The sequence below is a fragment of the Artemia sp. Qi Xiang Cuo genome, chromosome 2 (genome assembly GCF_049724085.1).
Source record: "Artemia sp. Qi Xiang Cuo chromosome 2, ASM4972408v1, whole genome shotgun sequence".
In the NCBI taxonomy this organism is placed as follows: Eukaryota; Metazoa; Arthropoda; class Branchiopoda; order Anostraca; family Artemiidae; genus Artemia; species Artemia sp. Qi Xiang Cuo.
Genome location: NC_142795.1, coordinates 86,589,786 through 86,608,914, shown reverse-complemented (window position 1 = coordinate 86,608,914; position 19,129 = coordinate 86,589,786). Strand labels below are relative to the sequence as shown.

The 19,129-nt window shown below is 34.8% G+C and overlaps 1 protein-coding gene across 2 annotated transcripts in view; it reads right to left on the bottom strand.

The window, feature by feature from the left end:
• Positions 1 to 19,129, bottom strand: part of LOC148955744 (vitellogenin-6-like) — a 184,803-nt gene that overhangs the window by 27,648 nt on the left and 138,026 nt on the right. For both annotated transcript variants that reach the window (XM_089104026.1, XM_089104018.1), the window contains exons 19-23: positions 17,629 to 17,758; positions 15,293 to 15,532; positions 11,767 to 11,901; positions 8,048 to 8,275; positions 1,719 to 2,004 (exon numbers count right to left, since the gene is read on the bottom strand). In XM_089104026.1, the coding sequence (XP_088960152.1) occupies positions 1,719 to 2,004; positions 8,048 to 8,275; positions 11,767 to 11,901; positions 15,293 to 15,532; positions 17,629 to 17,758 (1,019 nt within the window). The remainder of the gene's footprint in view (positions 1 to 1,718; positions 2,005 to 8,047; positions 8,276 to 11,766; positions 11,902 to 15,292; positions 15,533 to 17,628; positions 17,759 to 19,129) is intronic.

The following is a 19,129-nucleotide window of genomic DNA, read 5'->3' as shown; positions in this document are numbered from 1 at the left end:
GTGGTCAAGCTAATCATTATGAACTGGGCTATCCCGATTGCGCTAATTTAACTGGGCTAATTCTTTAACAATGCACCAAATAGGTGCTGGATCAGCTTTGGTGCTTTGGCGGAAATTTGGCGAGTTTGGAAAGCCATTCAGCAGACAAATGAAAACAGCAAATAAGGATAGCTGTCACTGTCTTTTTTTTAATATTACGCTTGGTTCACTTTAATTCTCACACTTTTCCTTTCTTTTGACATATGTTATATGCTGAGAGAAGGCTTAGTTATATTAATGCATTTGCAGGAATAAAAACAGTCTATAATAAAGATTGCCTCTTTCTTCTTTAAAAATGAATACAGTTAAATATAATTTCACCTTTATTTTACAAAATTGAGAGTTGTAGAACAGATGCGTCTAATATATAAAAATAAATTAGTTTATATTTAAGCAAATTAGTAGTTATAATCATTTACATAAATCATCCATAACATATAATATGTAACCTAACCAAGAAGCAGATTGAAAAATCAGGACACTCATAACTTAATTCCCACTTAGATATTAATAAATTGAAAGTAAAAAACGGGGAAAATAAACAATAAAATGGTATCTTTGTCGCAATAATTGACAAGAAATTTCAAATATAACAATGAAAAAATTACATTATTTTCATATTTTCATTAGACTTTACCTCTTTTTTATATCGTTTTATATCAATGGGTGGATTAACAAAAAAAAGTTTCAGCTACAACCAGATGAAAACAGCTGGCAGTTTAGATGAACATATGCACTTGAATACAGGGCTCGTATAAAAGGTCACCGGCGAAAGCTTCAGGAAAATATGTTGGATCGTTGGTCTTTTTTTTTATTTTAAATTTTTTCTAAGATATATACAGTGATGTGAGTTATCACTTAACCAATTCAAACCATCAGATTCATCACCCTTCGTACTTGCTGCAAATAGATGTTTAATCCCTTTTAAAAATGTCGAAGATTCAGTTGACTTCATCCCTTAAACAATTGGGCATCTTAGATGGGTACGGTTATTAAAATTCATATTTTTGCGGATTACTTTTCTAGATGGCACTGATAAAGAATAATAGAAATAACCTGTAGGGGGTGGAATGGCTTCTATAACATATAAGTTGATTTTATGCGCGTTTAACATTACAGAAGAAAATGTTGAGGATGAAAATTGTAGCCAATGTGGAAATGGAACATTTTGAAACTTGATGTTAATATCTGATCGCCTAATGGTGAAAAATAGCTTTTTATTGACATTAAATGCTAAGTTTGAAGAAAGTTTGCCAGGAAATTGAAAATTGATAGAAAATAGGAGGTTTGCCCCCTTCATTTTCCCTGTCTTACGCTAAGGCTAAATATATTTCCCTGAATAAAATCAGGCTATGCGTAATCCCTTCCCTCCTGCATTAATCTAAAGGACCTCTCATCTAAAGTGAAAAACCTGGGTCTAGGAATCCGTTGTTGCGTAAAAACTTGGCCCAGAGTTCTTTCTGTTCAAGTCTTAGTTACATCGAGTTAAATGCAGATTTTCACACTACATCACTACAGTCTTGTCAGATGGAGCATATCCTCTCATATGGGTGCTTTTAGAGGGGGCTGCAATCTGAATTCTTCGAATCCACACATTCTAACGGTGAATATGTTCTCAAAGAATTGCACGTTTGGATAAATCACACCACTCCGTAATAAAAAATAGACGAAGTACTTACATATGATCTTGTTTTTATATGCATTTAGTATTGCAGAGGAAAACCTTGAGGATGGAAGTGATAGCCAGTACGGAGATGGAATATTTTCAAATTTGTTGTTGACTCCCAATTGACTAATAGTGACATCTAGCTTCTGGTCATCTTTAAATGTAAGATTTGAAGAAAATTGGTAGATCCCTTCGGTGTTTGGTAACTGATTTACCTTTTCAAATGACCAATATGGTAGCAAAACGGTTATTATAGCATTTTTGAGTCGGTCAATCATGGTTTCTGCATATGACGGAAGCTACAAAACAAGACGTTCAATGAGATGCACTAGTTTTAAAGAATTAGTGGTCTCCATGACGACCTGAGAGATGGGAACAATGAACTTTTTGAGGCCTAAGTCATCTCGTTTAATGTCAAAATCTTTCTTGATTGTAATTATCTGAAGTTTCTTACATACTATCAAGGTCGTATCCAGAGGGGGGGGGGCCCTGGGTTTTAACAAACACACCCCACCCCACCCAACAAAAAAAATCTGACTCGTAAAAAAGTAACAAAAATGCATAAATACATATTTTTAATGTGTTTTATAAGGTGTTCTACCCCCCCCCCCGGTAAAAATTCTGGATACACCCTTACATATTAGGGATTTTCAGATGGGATGGAGGATTTCAAATATTATTAAAAATATCCTGAAAATCTTAGTAAAGAAAAATCCCCTCTAATAAAATGCCCAGTAATAGCTACAAAAAGGAAAACTGAGTGGTTTAGAATTTTATCATAACTATGTTTGTTTAGGTTTATCATGACTAAGACTTAGGGATATTCCCTGATAAATCGTGAACATAAACGCTTTGAAAATCCTTAAGAACTAATTTACATCTTCTTCTTCCGATAGTGTAATGTTTAAGAGAGCTAAGCCCTATGATCATAGGCAGCGCAATAGCGCTACCAAAGTAAAGAACGAAATGGGCACAATGTATTTTTTTTTCCTTCAGATCAGGGCACTTAGTATCAAATGAGCTATCGTAGAAACTTTGAAATGGGCTCATTCGATTGGAAACTGAAAGATCCAGTGCCCTTTTTAATTGTCGAAAGTAATTGAATGGCAACCCCTCTCTCACTCTGATTATTTCCCCAGACACATCCAATCAACATTATGAGATAGCCATTTTGTTCTGAATAGTTGCAAGGTCCGTTAATTACGTTTTTGGTGCTGACAAACCCCCCATAGCCCTCAGAATCTGTGTTGGAAATTTTTCCCGGAGGTATTTATGGAAGGGTTGGTCATGTAAATTTTGGAGGAGGCTCATTTGATTGGAAATCAGAAGTTTTAGTGCTCTTTTTAGAGTCAAAGTGATTGGAGGGCAACTAGCTCCTCCCCTTCCTCTTTTCCCCGAATACATCGAATAGAAATTTTGAGACAGCCCTTTTTTTCAAAAAATCCACGACCCCACAACAAGGCCTTTGGGGTTGACACAACTCCCCAGAGTCTGAAGGCAAGGGTTGCAAGTTATGCCCGGGGACATACAAGGTTTTTGGAGAAGAGGTGGTCGTATAATATTTAGTAGAAGCTCATTTGATTGAACATATAGGTTTATATTATACTTCCTTTTAAAGAGTCAAAAGTGATAGAGGTCAATAAGCCACCCCTAACCCCCTCCCCCCTCGACGCCCTCTTTCCCTAAAAGCATCTGATCAAAATTGTGAGATGGCCATTTGTTCAAAATAGTCCATAGACCATAGCAATGCCTCTAGGGTAGACACAACCTTCCAGAGTCCAGGGGCAAGGTTGATATTGGATTAAAACCAACTTGGGGGAAGTGATGAAAAACTTGCGAGGCAAGGCTAACTGGATTAAACCCAAGTCTCTGTGAGAGACAAAGGTGGCATAAGTTTTTCAGAATTTTATAAAAATGATTGATTTCACTTGTTGATGATAGTCGATCATCCATCCTAGGGCAGAATTATGGTAGATAGGCATAGAATAAGGTTAATTCAAATAGCTTGTCAATTCAGTGAGCCATTTGAAGGCAATTGGAAACCCCAAGAAAATGATCCAAAGATTTTTGATCGACCATGTCCGCAGGATTTGCTTGCAAGAGGACAACTGAGATTGTTAATATTATTTGAGCTTTGCCTACTGTGAAAATAGTATTGGAATTACAATGGGGATGACCAAGATTTTTAAGTTAACCACTTTTCCACTGGACTTGTAGGAAAACAAAACAGGGTAACTTGTAAGGACTAAATAGAGGACTGAAGAGCCAGGGGCGACCAGAACATAATTTGCACTTTACTGAAAAAAAATCACTGAAGCTTGAGAAAAATCTTTAGTGCCTAATGACCATTCTGATTAAAACAGAAAGCTTGATACTTTGATCTGATGCCATTTGGGGTAGGTGGTGTTGAGTTAGTATACCTGGGATGCTTTTTAGCCCTTAAAAAGCATTAGAGGTCATAAATTGTAATAAAACGAGCTCTCCCGTATTTTATACGATCTTGCATTCAGTACGGAGAAGACTGGAAAAAAAATACTCAGGATTCTGGACAGTGTCCACTAGACCTGTAGGAAAAAACAGGGGACTGAAGAGCCAGGAGTGACCAGAATATAATTTGCACTTTACTGAAAAAAGGACTGTGGATTGTAAGTTTAATATGTATATACTGATATTTATTCCTTAAGTTCGTTTTGGGTTTCGTTTATTTGTTGATGGTGATCTGCCGTAGTTTTACCCTTGGAAGATTATTTGACTTTATCTGTGCTCATTTTATTTTAATGAAGCTCTTTACTTTTATTTGAAAAACCTGTTTTGCAAAATTTTTTTAAATTAATTATATAAGAAACAAGTTTTTCCAACTGAAACGAAGGAGCAAAATTAAAACTTAAACCAACAAAAAATATACCGCATATGAGGGGTGTTCTCCCTCCTCAATCCTTCGCTATTCACCCTAAGGTTCTTGGATATTTTAAAAAGCTTTTCATTCTAACTAAACGGCCCTTGTTTTTCAAAAGTCGTTCTTAAAGAATTGGGAAAAAGTCAAACTTTGGATCCCTATATATTTTGTACAGGACAATATTTTGTAAATAGCTGAACTGTTTATCTGAAACTTCTCAAAGATACCCTGGTTAATATGTCCAGGAATTGGGCGTAAAAAGCCAATTCTTTTGATGTATCTACTGTTATCAACATTCTGTGTTTTAGAGTTTCGGTTACTATTCTGTCGAGTCACTCCTTACTTACAGTTTGATTTAATAAGTACAAAAGACACGTGCGTTGGCTGAGCTATCTATAAATTTATAATTTTTAGGAAGCATTTTGCTAACACAATTCTTTCCGTGAGCTAACAGAACATTTATCGATGGAATCAGGTTCTCAATAAAATTGGGTCTTCGGTACCTGGGCTCCTTAGAATCTAAAATTGGGAAAGTAGTTTGCTAATTTCGGGACCCAAAGGCATCTATTGTCAAGACGGCAGCTTTCTAATTTCGGTACCCTGGGTTTTCAGTTATGACATTTTTTTAAAGGCGGTCCCAAGTAATGACGATAATTAACGAGAATGTGTGTGTGGAGGGGGTATATAAAAGTTTTTCTTTATCGTTTTTAATGATGAGAGGACACATCAGCCCTAAACTATGCAAAAAAGTGATTTTCTTTTTGTTCAAGGCAGGAGGGGGGTTGCTGGAAGTTTTTTATGTTGGGTTTTCGGCAATGAAAATTCTAATCATGTACAATTGTTTCAATCCAATTCCATTTTAAAGAGTTTCGGGCTATTTTTCAAAATTCCTATAAATTTGTTTTCGCAACTAACTTTTACCATTAAGATTAGTCAAAATCATAGTAATTATTCTTGAATCAGCTTCTAATGGCAACTTTTTTTCACTCGATAGTTGTTTTTTTTTAAGTGTTTTTAAATTTTTGGTTACTATGCTTCGTGATTCGTTCTATACCAGAAAACAGGTTCCTCTGCAACCATGTTGTATATAGATACAGATTGTATATTTACATTTCGGACGGTAAAGTGTGCTGTTCCACTGAAAATCAACATCATAAAATGTCATTTCACTGACAATCAGGATTGTGAGTTCACGGTATAAATTTTAAGTTCTATTATAATACTAAAAAGCAAGATCACGGATTTGGTACATAAATTTATTTTGTATATATGGCTTAAAACATGGCATATATGGCGTATTTATATGGTACATTTCACTTTATGTATGGTATATGTGGCTTACGGTATAAATTTTGCTATTCCAAAGTTTAAAATTCGAAAATCTAGTTTTAAAAGCCTATTCGCTCCACTGATAGTTCTGAAAGTTAATTCAAGAATCTTGTCTATCAGTGAAAAAGGCTTAAATTTACAACCCCTTACAGCAATTGTACCTTTCATTCATAGCTTTTCTGTCAGCTACGCACTGGGGAAAAAATATGAAATATATTGAGCATGAAAATCATGTGGACCTATTGCTTAAAAATAGCAAAAGAAATCATGATATTGGTGAAAGTAAATCTGAGGAAAAAACTGGCAAATATGGCAAAACAAACTAGCATAAGAATAGATTCTTCCGGTGTCTATAGAAACTACCCATGTCTGGTTTCAAAGGCAGCCGGGAATCTATACTTGTTTCTATTGAATATTATGTCTCTTAAACATGAACTTAATAAAACGTAACTTAAATTTAACTGTGTAGAACAATTGGATTTGATAGATAGTTATGGTTCCTTTGGCAATTTTCTTATGTAACACTGAATGGGTAACATCACACTGATTCTTCCGGCGTCTCTAGAAATTACCCATGTCTGGTTAAAAAGGCAGCTGGGAATCGATACTTGTCTCTATTGAATATTATGTTCCCTTAAACATGAACTTAACTTAATCAAACTTAACTTAAATTTAACTGTGTAGAACAATTGGATTTGATAGATAGTTATGGTTCCTTTGGCAATTTTCTTATTTCATAACCATCAGAGAAACAAAAAAAAGTTTACTTCGTCGCTTTCAGTTCATTAGACAATGGGTGACATCACACGATCTAATATACAAAATTTTTCAAATTAAATTAAAAAAGGGTGGCAAAAAAAGACAGCTAAGGAAGATTCTTTTGGCAATTACTACTAAAATTTCTCATGTTTCTCGCCATATAACAAATAGAAAAAATTTGACTTGTGGCCCTAATTCCTTTGGAAATAAGGAATAAAAACAAGGCTCAGCGATTTAATATACTAATTTTGCATGCCTCATGAATGCTGAAAATAAGGGCTGCTAAATGAGAAAAGAAAATAAAAGCTAAATAAACCTTTTTGACAAATATTTCTAGAATTTTTTTTTTATTTTCAACTATTAATAGTAAAGAAAATTTTGACAATTATTTAATTCCCTACGAAAAAGAATAAATTATTTGTTTAAATCTAGAAAACTTTCATACACTATGAATGCTAAAAATAAAAGTGGCTATAGTGACAGCAAGCGACAGCTAATGGGGATTCTAATGAAACAATTTCTAAGATTTTCCCAAGAATAAACAAAACAGACAAAAAGATTATTTATCTTTTTTCTAAGAGAAAAGAAACATAATACCTAATTAATAAATAATTTCTTAGACGACACTGCTTTCCCATTTACAGATTAAAGAAAGAAAAAACACAAAACATAAAATTTAAATAAAACAGTCGAACAAAGTAAAAGAAAAAAACAACAAAACTTTAAATAATAAAAATCCAAATATTTCGACTCCACGTCTGGGAACCTTTAAGAACAAGAAATTAAGGAAAAAGAAACAAAATTTTAAATCATCTAAATAAAACGACTCAACCAACACACAAATGAAAAAAAAAACAAAAAAATAAATAAAACTCAGAAATTAATAACTTCCAAAATACTGCAAAACTATAAATGTCTGAACAATCATAGAAAAGACAAACGAGTGTCTCTAGTACACCAGATATTTCTACTCTATAAATTCAGATTGACAAATGAGATCGAGCGAAAATAAAATACTATACTTATTTAAAAGAATTTACAAGAAAAAAACAGGTCACCAGTCCTAATTAAATTTTCAAGTTTAATTTATTAGTCTTACAAGTTTTATTTATTTGTTTGTTTTCTTGTGTTTTTCTGTTGTGTATTGTTTTTGTCTTTTTCTTTAGATGATACAACTTTTTTTTTTCTTATTTTTCCCGGTGATAAAGGCTCCCGGACGTGAAAACGAAATATTCGGATCTCTATTTTTCAATATTAAGTTGTTCTTTTTCTTTCCTTTGTTCGACTGTTTTATTTAAATTTTACCCGTTTTTTCTGTCTTATTTGTTTATCCAATTAATATTGAAAACGAAACTAACCTCAACAATACGGACATCAGTATTAAAAGATCTCATCGTCGTAAAATCTAGCGCTCTGTTGAAGCATGCCGGTGTATACGGTGTTAAATAGCTCGGCCACAAACCAACTTCTCTGTCTTTCTGGCATTGGTCGTAAGGCCATTTGTCAGCATTTGTTACCTTCTCATCAATACTAGGCAAATTCGAGGCGGTAACCGCAAACTTAAACCTGAATTGGTTAGTTGGGCACTAGAATATATGAATAGCAGAATTAAATAAATATTTAGGAAGAAAACAGCTACAGTTGAATAACAGGTCTTGACAAAGAAAAGAGGACATAAAAAGCCTCCTACTAGTTTGGGAATGGAAACAATCGGGAGAACGATAAAAATTTGCTTTTCAATCACTAAAGAAATATTAGAATGGATATTACATACAACTTTCTTTTAGTCTTTTTGTACGTCAAAAAGTCTTATGTCAATTTGGGTCACTGGCCTACTTAAAAAAAAGATGAATGAAATCTTAAAAGCCGTTCATTTTCCTATGTCAATAATCTGCATCACTTTAGATTTTGCTATTAAATTGTAGTTAAAATCCCTTGTCAGCAATAATTTCAGCGACTAATCAAAACTTAACTTTAAAATAGTATTCTTAAACAATGTGGTGATATTGAATCGCATACAATTCAAATAAGTATGATTCAATTTACAGTTGAAAAAACTACTACATGGCATCATCAGAGTGCACACTAGTGACGTCATGATGTAAATCAAAACGTCAAAACAGCATTATGAAGTCATTATTTAGACTTTATTCTATTCCACAACTAAAAAAATATATTAGAGCAGTTTTATTCGAACTCTTACTTTTAGAATTGTTTGTAAGTGGTGCATCTGATTAAAAAAAAATGAAGCAATAAAAGCTGCTCAATATAAACATTTGAATGAACACATATTTGCAGATAATGTGTATAATCTTCTTAGCAAATCTAAACAATGATGACACCATTTTGTAAATTACGACGTCAAGACAAATTAGGATTTCGTTATTCACCTGGTTTTCGCTCCACAACTAAGAAAGCGCTTGAAAAATTTGAATTCCACCTCTTCCTTTTAGAATGGTTTATATGTGGTGCATATAATTTTGAGATAGTTGAGTAGCAAATGTAACTCAATGTAAACATTTCAATAAATACGCATAAGCAGCAAATCTACAAAATCTTACTAGCAAACCCAAACAATAATGGCGTCATAATTAAAATATACGGAAAAGTTATGATGTCTTTATTCAGCTGGTTTTTTGCTTCACTACTAAGGAAGCGTTATAAAAGTTTATTTCACTATTTTCCCTTAGAATAGTTGGTAATTGGTGCATCTAATTCAAAAGTAGTTGATCAAAGTAAACATTTCAATAAATATATATGTAGTAAACATACGTAAATTCTCAGTAGCAAATCTAGGTCAAAATTTAGCTAATATGAGTACTTTATTACATTGGATGTATAGTACTAGTTAATATTTGAAATTCAGACAGCTATATATCTTGACTATTGCCAATAAACTTGCATAGAATTGTATTGTTCTTGTTTCTGTTGTTAAACTGATAAAATTAAAATCAGTTCTTTAGTGCCCAAGCAAGCCTATTTTGACCTAGAATAGAGGAAGCAGTTTGCTAACTTCGGTGCTATAAAAATAAATTTAAAGGCATCTAAACTCAGGGATGTGGATTGCAAATATCAGTCCTTATAAACTGATAAGGTAATGTAGATAGTACGATATTACCAGATAAAGAATTATCATTATCGTAATTATTACTTTTGACAACCAGGATTATCAATAAAAGCAAAATTGCTCCTCCAGGTGGACTATAAGAAAATTGGAGATGCATAAGTTTATTTACTACCTTCAGACTTCCTTCCTTCTGGTGGCATATTATCCTAATTGCTACCAGATCTTTAGCCCTGAGGGGGACACCCTAGCTAATATTCCTTCCTCAAATCACACGCGTTATTACCTGAGTGTTTTAGGGAAATGTTTACAAGTGGTGTTAATTTTCATAATTTTCAACTACTCGACTAGTACACCACACTAGTTCGGCGACCTCAGGTTATTACAAAGCGATCCGTTTTTTCCATAAGACATGTTGGCCCTCGGGTGTGGGAACCACTAACGCAGGCAATTTCAACAATTGATGAGTTAAATAAATTTCGCAGTAAATTAAAAGGACAGTGTTTGTCTACATGTGAGTTTTAATCCTTGCTGGGCGAATTTTCTCTCAAGTGATTGTGACACTTTTTTTTGGGAGGGCGACGAGGAGGTAGAATAGAAGAATGATTTTTATTTTGTGTCTTCGGTATCCAATTAGGTCATGAAATATTTAGAAATTAATTTATTTCGTTTATTTTTATTTATTTATTTTCTTATTATTATTATTTGCCCTTTTTTTTTGGGGGGGGGGGCTAAGGATGGCTGGTAGTAATTGTGTATGTAGGGTTTTGTAAAGGGTGATGTCTGCCCATACAAGTTAATAAACTTCGGATTTTGTTGTTAATGTGTGTTTTTTTTTGTTTATTTTTTTAATAAAACCTTTTCTCTCTCTAAAACAATCTATTCTACTTAAAACTTAGACTTTGATAGTTCTCTATCTCTCTCTCTCTCTTTCTCTACATCTCTCTCTCTCTCTCCCTCTTTCCCTCTCTCTCTCCCTCTCCCTCTCCCCCCTCTCTCTCTCTCTCTCTCTCTCTCTCTCTCTCTCTCTCTCTCTCTCTCTCTCTCTCTCTCTCTCTCTCTCTCTCTCTCTCTCTCTCTCTCTCTCTCTCTCTCTCTCTCTCTCTCTCTCTCTCTCTCTCTCTCTCTCTCTCTCTCTCTTTCTCTCTAGGTTTTAGTTTTATTTTCTTTTTTGTTTAGCATTTTTTGTGTTTTTTATGCACTTTGACCTTGGACAGCTGTCTTGAACTCAAAGCCTTTCTGGTATTTCTTGAAATGTAAGCACTGCTTATTGCTCTACCCATGGACTTTTAGCAGGACATTTCTTTCCCTGCTAAGTAGACAATCAAGGAGGCACACTTGTGCCTCTATAAAGAGGCGACCCACCACAATGTTAAGCGATTTCAGGTCCTAGAGGTCGCAGAGAGACGGCGGTAATCGCATTTTGTAGCCCAAGCTCAAACTAAGAAACTTCAGCAAAATTTCATCCTCCTCCGACTTTATCTTCATGGGGTAAACTGGGCCGGAAGTTTGGACCCTCCCACAGCACAGATGGGGGGCTGCCGCCCCGGAAACCCACCGCTTTCGCAGCCTTTAAATAAAAAAAATAAAAATTTAAACTGAAAGTAAGGAGCGACATTAAATCTTAAAACGAACAGAAATTATTCCGTATATGAAAGAGGCTGTGCCCTCCTCAACGCCTCGCTCTTTACGCTAAAGTTTTTATTGTTTAAAAAAGAGTTGTGAGAAAGTCAAACTTTAGCGTAAAGAGCGCGGCGTTGAGGAGGGCACAACCCCTTTCATATACGGAATAATTTCTGTTTGTTTTAAGTTTTAATGTCGCTCCTTACTTTCAGTTTAAAATTTATTTTTTTTTTTTAAATGCTGCAAAAGCAGAGGGTTTGGGGGGCGGCAGCCCCCTAACTGTGCCTCCTAATCCCTGTACGTTTTAAGGTTCGACCTTGTAACTCAGCCTCTTTAACTCTTTAGAAAACGTAGTTTTTTCAAATAATTATTAACAAAAAACAGTCTTACCTGCGCTGATGCCAAGTTTGGCACTTTTCCCATAACATAATCAATCCCAAAATTGGCCTCTGGAATGGAATTGTTATCAACACTAAGAAAGTCATATGGTATGTCTGGAAAAGTACCTTCGGATTTAAGACACACCTGAAAATATATGCTTAAATAATTATTTTGAACTTACATTGTTGCCATATAATTTATAGCGCAAATCATAACTGCAAACCATTGCGCCAAAAAAAGGGTATCTAATAGTTCTTTCGAAAGTAAACTAAAATGAAACGACATTGTCTGATTTGTTTTATAGATTTATATTGGGTTGTTGGTTGGTTAAATATGAAGGGGTTTTAGGCATTTCTACTACTTACAAAAGTGGAAGGGGATACAGGTGAGGATGACATAAAAAAGACATCTGAAGTTCAAATACAGGATGTATAGCTAACTGTCACAACATCAAAACCGAGAACATAGACAAGAACGATACACATCTCTCCCCCAGAGCCGGATCCATGGGGTATCCGGTTTGCCCCCCCCCCCCGAATTTTTTGTCCTACTCGTACAAAAGTAACGAAAATGCAGGTAAACAAATTTTTGCTCACAGAAACCTAGATAATCACAACTTATTAGTGATTAGCTCAAGAGGTTGAGCTTTGGCACAGCAAATAGGAAAAAGTTCTTATCACAGGAAAGCCTTCTTGAGCTGTTTCTCCTCTTAACGAATGCGACTCCGTCGTTTTCCAAATAGTTCTCTTCTCTTGGCTGTCCCTGTAACGTTGTCTTTCAATACACTTAGAAGGTTATATACTTGGCTCAGAAAGTCAACGGGACAAGAAAGGCTGAGCGGCTTAGCCCTGCTGGCCGTCCATAGAGACATTGATGTCTTCCACGAAAAGGTCATAGACGTTTTTGCAGGGGAGAAAAATCACCGTTTAGATATCGTTTTGTAGGCACTTAGTTTACTTGACTAAAACTCTTGGTCAGCCGTGTAAATATATTATGTATATAAATACTTAAATACTTGGTTTGCTAATGCGATACTGTAAAAAAAAAGGAAAAAAAAAACTAAAGAAACCTTAAAACCTTAAAGATGCCTAGTGGACGTGGCCTCTTACGGAAGGGGTGGACAGACGGTCTCCCGGGTCGACCGTTAGATCAAGTCCAGGGAAATATTTTTTCATCCCCCCCCAACAAAATCCTGGATACGGCTCTGATCGCCCCTATGGGACTCCTTATCAAAGACGGAACAACTAAAGGTCCGATCAGGTTTTGCCTTAATTTGAAGTTTCTATAAGGTTTCTTAGGGATATTTAGGAATAAGTAGGTTTTGCAAAAATATTCTGTTCGTAAGTACGGTTAGCAGGGTTAAGATTTCAAAAATGGGGCATATTCATTCTTGAATGTAGCAATATTGTTTGTTGAGTGGTTCAAGCGCCTTCACACTGCCCACTTTAATTTCTATGCTAAGAGGTTAAATTACGCTCTGGTAATTATAACCTTTCACACTTAAAGAAGTACTTTCACACGAGCCTAAAATAGAAATCCATAAAACCTCAAAATGATCTTTTAAAATCATCATAGTCATCAAAAGCAAACTATTCAAAAATAAAAGTGTGGAATGGAGATGGACATTGAAGATCGGATCAAGCTTAACAATCTTCCTGGGAAGGATTTGTCAAGTTACTGCCCAGCTACCCCTCCAGAAATTCCATTTTGTTACTGCTATGTTGGACATTTCCTTAGTGTAGCATAAACTTATGGAACGTGTAATTCTAAGTAGATTTCAAGTTCTCTTAACACTGCCTAAGTTACGAACAAAATTTGCTCCCTACATTACATAATGAAACATAGTCTTACGTTATGCTAATGTGAACGGTTTTACGGTATAGCGTGATAGAACCATCAAAGGCTCTTGTCCTTATATCTGTATCACAGCTAAAGTAAATTTAAGTAGATTCAAAATAAAGTAAAGTAAAAATAGAGTAAATAGTAAAGCAAAATAGAGTAACAGTAATAGTAACAGTAAAATAAAGCAAAATAGAGTAATAGTAATAGTAAATAGAGTAATAGTAAAATAGAGTAATAGTAAAGCAAAATAGAGTAAAATAAAACTAAGTAGACCCAAGCCACAACTCACTTTAGAATTTCATTATAGAAGGGGAGAGTTGAAATGGAGGGTAGAAGAGGGGGTTAGAATTAGTGGGTATTCATACACCAGACTCCTGCAACATTATCGGCCAGTTTTATTTACCTATGAAGGTGGAAGGTAAGAAGAACCCAGAACCTTGATTTATGCATGGAAAATCCTAAACACCAAAGAGTTAACGGACTCTTTGATTCAGATGCAAGTGAAACCAGGTGAACACACATATTAGCCGTGATTGGGTTTAAGGCATATACCCTATCACTTAAAATAGTTCCTAAGAAGATCCCCGAAAATCTGTCGGGCAAAAAGGTAGAAAATAATCAATTTTTGGCAGGATGAAGCTTAGGCCCCTAGATTCAGGTAATTATTTAGACTAGTTTGCCATATGTATAAAAGTGAGGGGTTGAGGGGTCTCTTGCCCCTGAAAACTTCTTCGTGCCAACCAATTATGCTCCTTAAATGAGCCCTATAAGAACCTTGCTTGACAAAGATGTAACATGTCTATTGTAAGGAATCGGGGGGAAGGGAAAAGGTGAGCAATTGAGCAATTGAGTGAGGTAGAATACATCTATGCTTGCAAGTTTAGGGGATAGGAGGGATATCCCCAAGGTCCAGTTGTTAATTAGACTAAATTGCATGCAAGATCATAATTTATGCAATGCTTTACTTGCACTTTACTAAAATCTATCTATGAAGCTCTGGTTTTATTATAGTTATCTGTATTATTTGAGGCCTGCATTCAGGAGACTAAAGGAAATCATGTATACAAAATGTTAGTACATCTCTGATTACAGCAAGTTATAAACAGTTAGCATTATTTACGAAGCTGGGGGCCGAGAGGAATTGAGCCCCTGAGCCTTACTTTCAGCCCTCAAATCCCACTCCTTAAATAATCCCTGACCGATCACGGGTCAAATCAAAAGAGGTGCACATTTTTTATGTTCAGGAAGTTCGGATAAGGATAGAATTAAGTGAATTGTTTATATAATTTTGCGCTTTACGAATCATGTCGTCACGAGAGAAAAATATTTAGTGCCTACTGACCGTTCGGATTAAAATAGAAAGCTTGAGACTTTGATCTGATTCCATTTGGGGTTGGTGGTGTTGAGTAAGTAAACCCGGGATGCCTTTTAGCCCTTTAAAAAAGCATTAGAGCTCATAGTTTGTAATCAAACGAAGCCTCTCCCTATTTCATACGACCTTACATTCAGTACGATGAAGACTGGAAAAAACAAACATTCATCTTCACTAATTCATTGCAATTGCATTGAATACAAAACTAAAAATCCAATTAAATTATTGCTCAAACAGCTATTTATAAAGAAAAACAAGCCTTTCAAAATACTGAATTTGACACCCATGGTCATCTTGGGGCCACCCCCCCCCCCTACTTACCATGAAATCTGAAAACTTGTGTACTGAAGAACCTTCTATTTTTGCTCTTATATTTACAGCCTGTTTAGCTCCGAACTTGGAGAAGTCATAGACAATATCAAAGTCAGTTTTCCTGTCAGAGTCTTTCTTTTCTCCTTTCCAGTTCATTTCTAGTCGAATGAAAGATTTTCCAGATTCAAAAAGAGATCCCGTTGGATTTCCCTCGTCTTGAGATAAACGGCTGCGAAATTTCCCAACAATCTAAAGAAAAGAAAATAAAATTAGTTGTAAATACAACTAAGACAGAAACAGCATACTAGTTCAAGGAATGAATATTTTCAAAGACGATGAGCTTAATTATATATATTCAGTAATTACAGTTCTATTTCGATTTTTCTGTTCAAGAATAGTAAATTAAATTATAGTAAATTAATTATATAGTAAAAATCAATCAGAAGTTAAGAACCGATGGGAATATTGAAACCGAAGATTCTTTAGGAAAATTCTAGTTTAGAGACTTATTGATATCTTGGGAAGTATTTGCGTTGTGCTAATGCAACCCCTCAGGAATGCATCAAGAGCCTTAATGGTCTCTTGGGAAGATATTTTGAAGCACATCCACTTTTTCTCCCTTCAGAGGGCATTGATCTTCTGAAAGATTTTCAAAATCTTCGTGTTACAAAAGTGAAACCTTACACAATAGATGTTCTGCTCAAATGAGGCACAACAAAAGTGTTTTGAGCCTCATACCCTTGCTCAATCCCAATCTGTAAGGTTTTAAATATAAGTTAATCTATTTCTTAGATTTAGGGGAAAACTTAGATTTAGATTTAGGGAATAAGGATCTGATAATGCAAAACAATGTAACCGACTAATAATAAAATGCAACCGAGGTTGCTGCGCAACAGCTTCTAACCATCATTTTTTCAGTTATCTTAAGAACAATTTGAATTTTTAAAATGATTGTAGTAAATAATAGGGTTCTTGTAAGATAAACCCCCTACCTCTCAAGTTGCTCATTCATTGACGCATTATAGAACCGGTTTCTTCATTAGTTTCTTTCAGATAAGCCTGAGACAAGACAAAGAGAAGTGACGAAATAGATGGAAATATATATATTTTGGTCTATATATTTCCACATTAGGGGGGGGGGGTAAAATATTTTGACAGTGTGAAGTTAAAAAACAATTCTTACTACATAATATGCAGAACAATTGTACCTAATACATTAGGTATGCAGACCAGCTATACTTCCCCCCCCCCCCTAAGGTGCAAATATATAATCCAAATTTGTTTCTGAAGTATTACATTTTTTTTTCTTACTTTGGTATATTTCATTAAGACTGGGAGTCAGAGATACATGTTAGAAGAATATTAGGTAGGGGGTATATCATACAAGTACCAATAATAGAGCATAGACAGGGTAATACAGGGCAATAAAAGGGAAATACATATAACAGGTCAATCTGAGTAGAAATACAGAAAAACTCAAATAAGAGATGGAAAGACCTAAAAAATCAAGTGAGAGATCATACAGAGCTTAAGAATCTCAGCCTGACAAATTGTTCCACATAGCTCCTTTAATATGAAACTAAAATAAAATAACAGGCAAAACTTTTATTAAAAAGTGAACGAGGAGTGTTCTTTCTTCAGAAGGAAAAAAACGAAGTTAACACATACTGGAAAACATAGAGGAAAAAACACTACACAAAAAAGAAGAAAAAAAGTTACAGAAACTCACAGAAAATAAACTACAGCTATTCTTTTCAAAAAAAAAAAAAAAATACGATATGCAATCACAAGTACTTGTGAGTACGCTTATCTACTTATAAGTTACCAGAACTGAAACACTATAAAAGCGTTCTTTTTTTCAATGTTTATTTTGAAAATTCAAAAACGTCGGTATATCAACACCTTCAAACTCATAATGTGTTAATTTACTTTTTATGGGCAATTATGAGAAATTTTTGTTCATTGGTTTTTCTAGTTCATAATAATAGGCACAGCTTACTCGTATACTCCTTTTGTTCTAATTTTGAACACAACGACAAAGGTGGTGGCCTCTTTCAAACCAAGGATTACAAATCTTAGAATAAACTATAGACGGTTTTGTTAATCAAATATTTATCTGTATATTCAAACTAACATCTGTAGGAAAAAAAATTACCAGTAATTATTTTGTGTCAGACAAATGAACGATGACAACAAAATATATTTCCTAGAGTCATACATCTCACTCTCTGTTGTTCTGCCTTGTTCATTCCCTTTCTCCCTACTTTTATAAATTCCTTCTTTCATTATTTCCTTCTTTAAAAAAAACAAAACAATAACAACATAGAATAGAAAAAAGCACCTACTTGAGTCGTAGGGAGTTTTTTGCTTCTTTGTATGAGAGCTCGCTGAGCACAAGACTTGCCGTCTGTCCTCAGTAGTAGCATATGCTGAGCTCTGACTGTCCAAAGGTATAAGGCACCAAGATAATTTCCTCTGAAAATCATACAAAATTACGAGGATTCATAAACAAAATTTTGCTACAGGAAAGAATGTTCAGTTATATTCAGGAGAGAATGTTGAGTTATAAGTTCAGGAAAGAATATTCAGTTATATGTTCAGTAATTATTAAGATAATATGACGATGGTTTAGATGAAATAGGTACTCAGAACGACAAATGCGATTAATCCAATTTTCTATTGAGGCTACGAACAAATACGACCGTTTCTACTCGTCATAGGTTATCAAACTTGATAATATATATATATATATATATATATATATATATATAATATATATATATATATATATATATATATATATATATATATATATATATATATATATATATATATATCACTTCATCGTCATTTTCGTGTTCTAACCCTATTGATGTAACTTCCTGGGAAAAACATTTATCCTCGTTATTCTCTGATAGCTCCCCACCACTGGACACCACTTTTCGGCAGATTCTCTTACACCATTTTTCTCAATTAGATCATAGCCGAAATCTTGTTTCTATCACGCCATCGTCAGTTCTTACGGTAATTCGTCTCCTTAAAAAAGGCAAAGCTCCTGGTTCTGACGGACTCTAATCAGAACATTTGATTTATGTTACTGTGAAACTAGTTGAGCATATGCCGCTACTTTTCCGAGCTTGTATTGCGCAGCAATTCGTACTGACTGCACTATACGACGGCATCGTGACGGTTGTCCCAAAAAAGAATAAGGACCCTCAATCTTGTGATTCCTTTCGTCCAGTTACAGTTTGTTCGGTTGTTGCAAAACTGTTAGAAAAGATTCTTCTCTTAAAAATGTCGAATAGATGTGATCACGAAGATCATCAGTTTGGTTTTCGTGCGGGTCTTGGTGTTGGGAATGCACATGCAGTTTTCGTGTCTATTTTGGAGAGGTATGAGAGAATGGAGAAACCTTTATATGTTTGTGCAATTGATATTTCTAAAGCATTTGATTCGATCCTACACTCCCAAGCTGTTTTAGCACTTTTGAGGAGTGGGGTAAACCCATTAATTTGTGCCTTCCTGTGGCAATAGTACCAAAACTCTTCCATACGTATCCGCGTGCAAAATCTTTATAGCAACCAAATTTTTGTGCGTCGTAGAGCAAAACAGGGCTCAGTGGTAAGTCCTGCAATATTTAACAATACCATCCGCTGCGCATCCCGCAGAATACCGCATTTTCTTAACAAGCCATCCATTGACGCAAGTCACCTTTCATACGCAGATGAATTCTTCTGCTGTCTAATAATTTGCAATCCCTGCAGGCTGCTGTGAACAGCCTTTATGCCGGGTTGTCTGACATCGGGCTGTCTGTCGCTTTGCTATAACTGAATTTCTCGTTTTTGG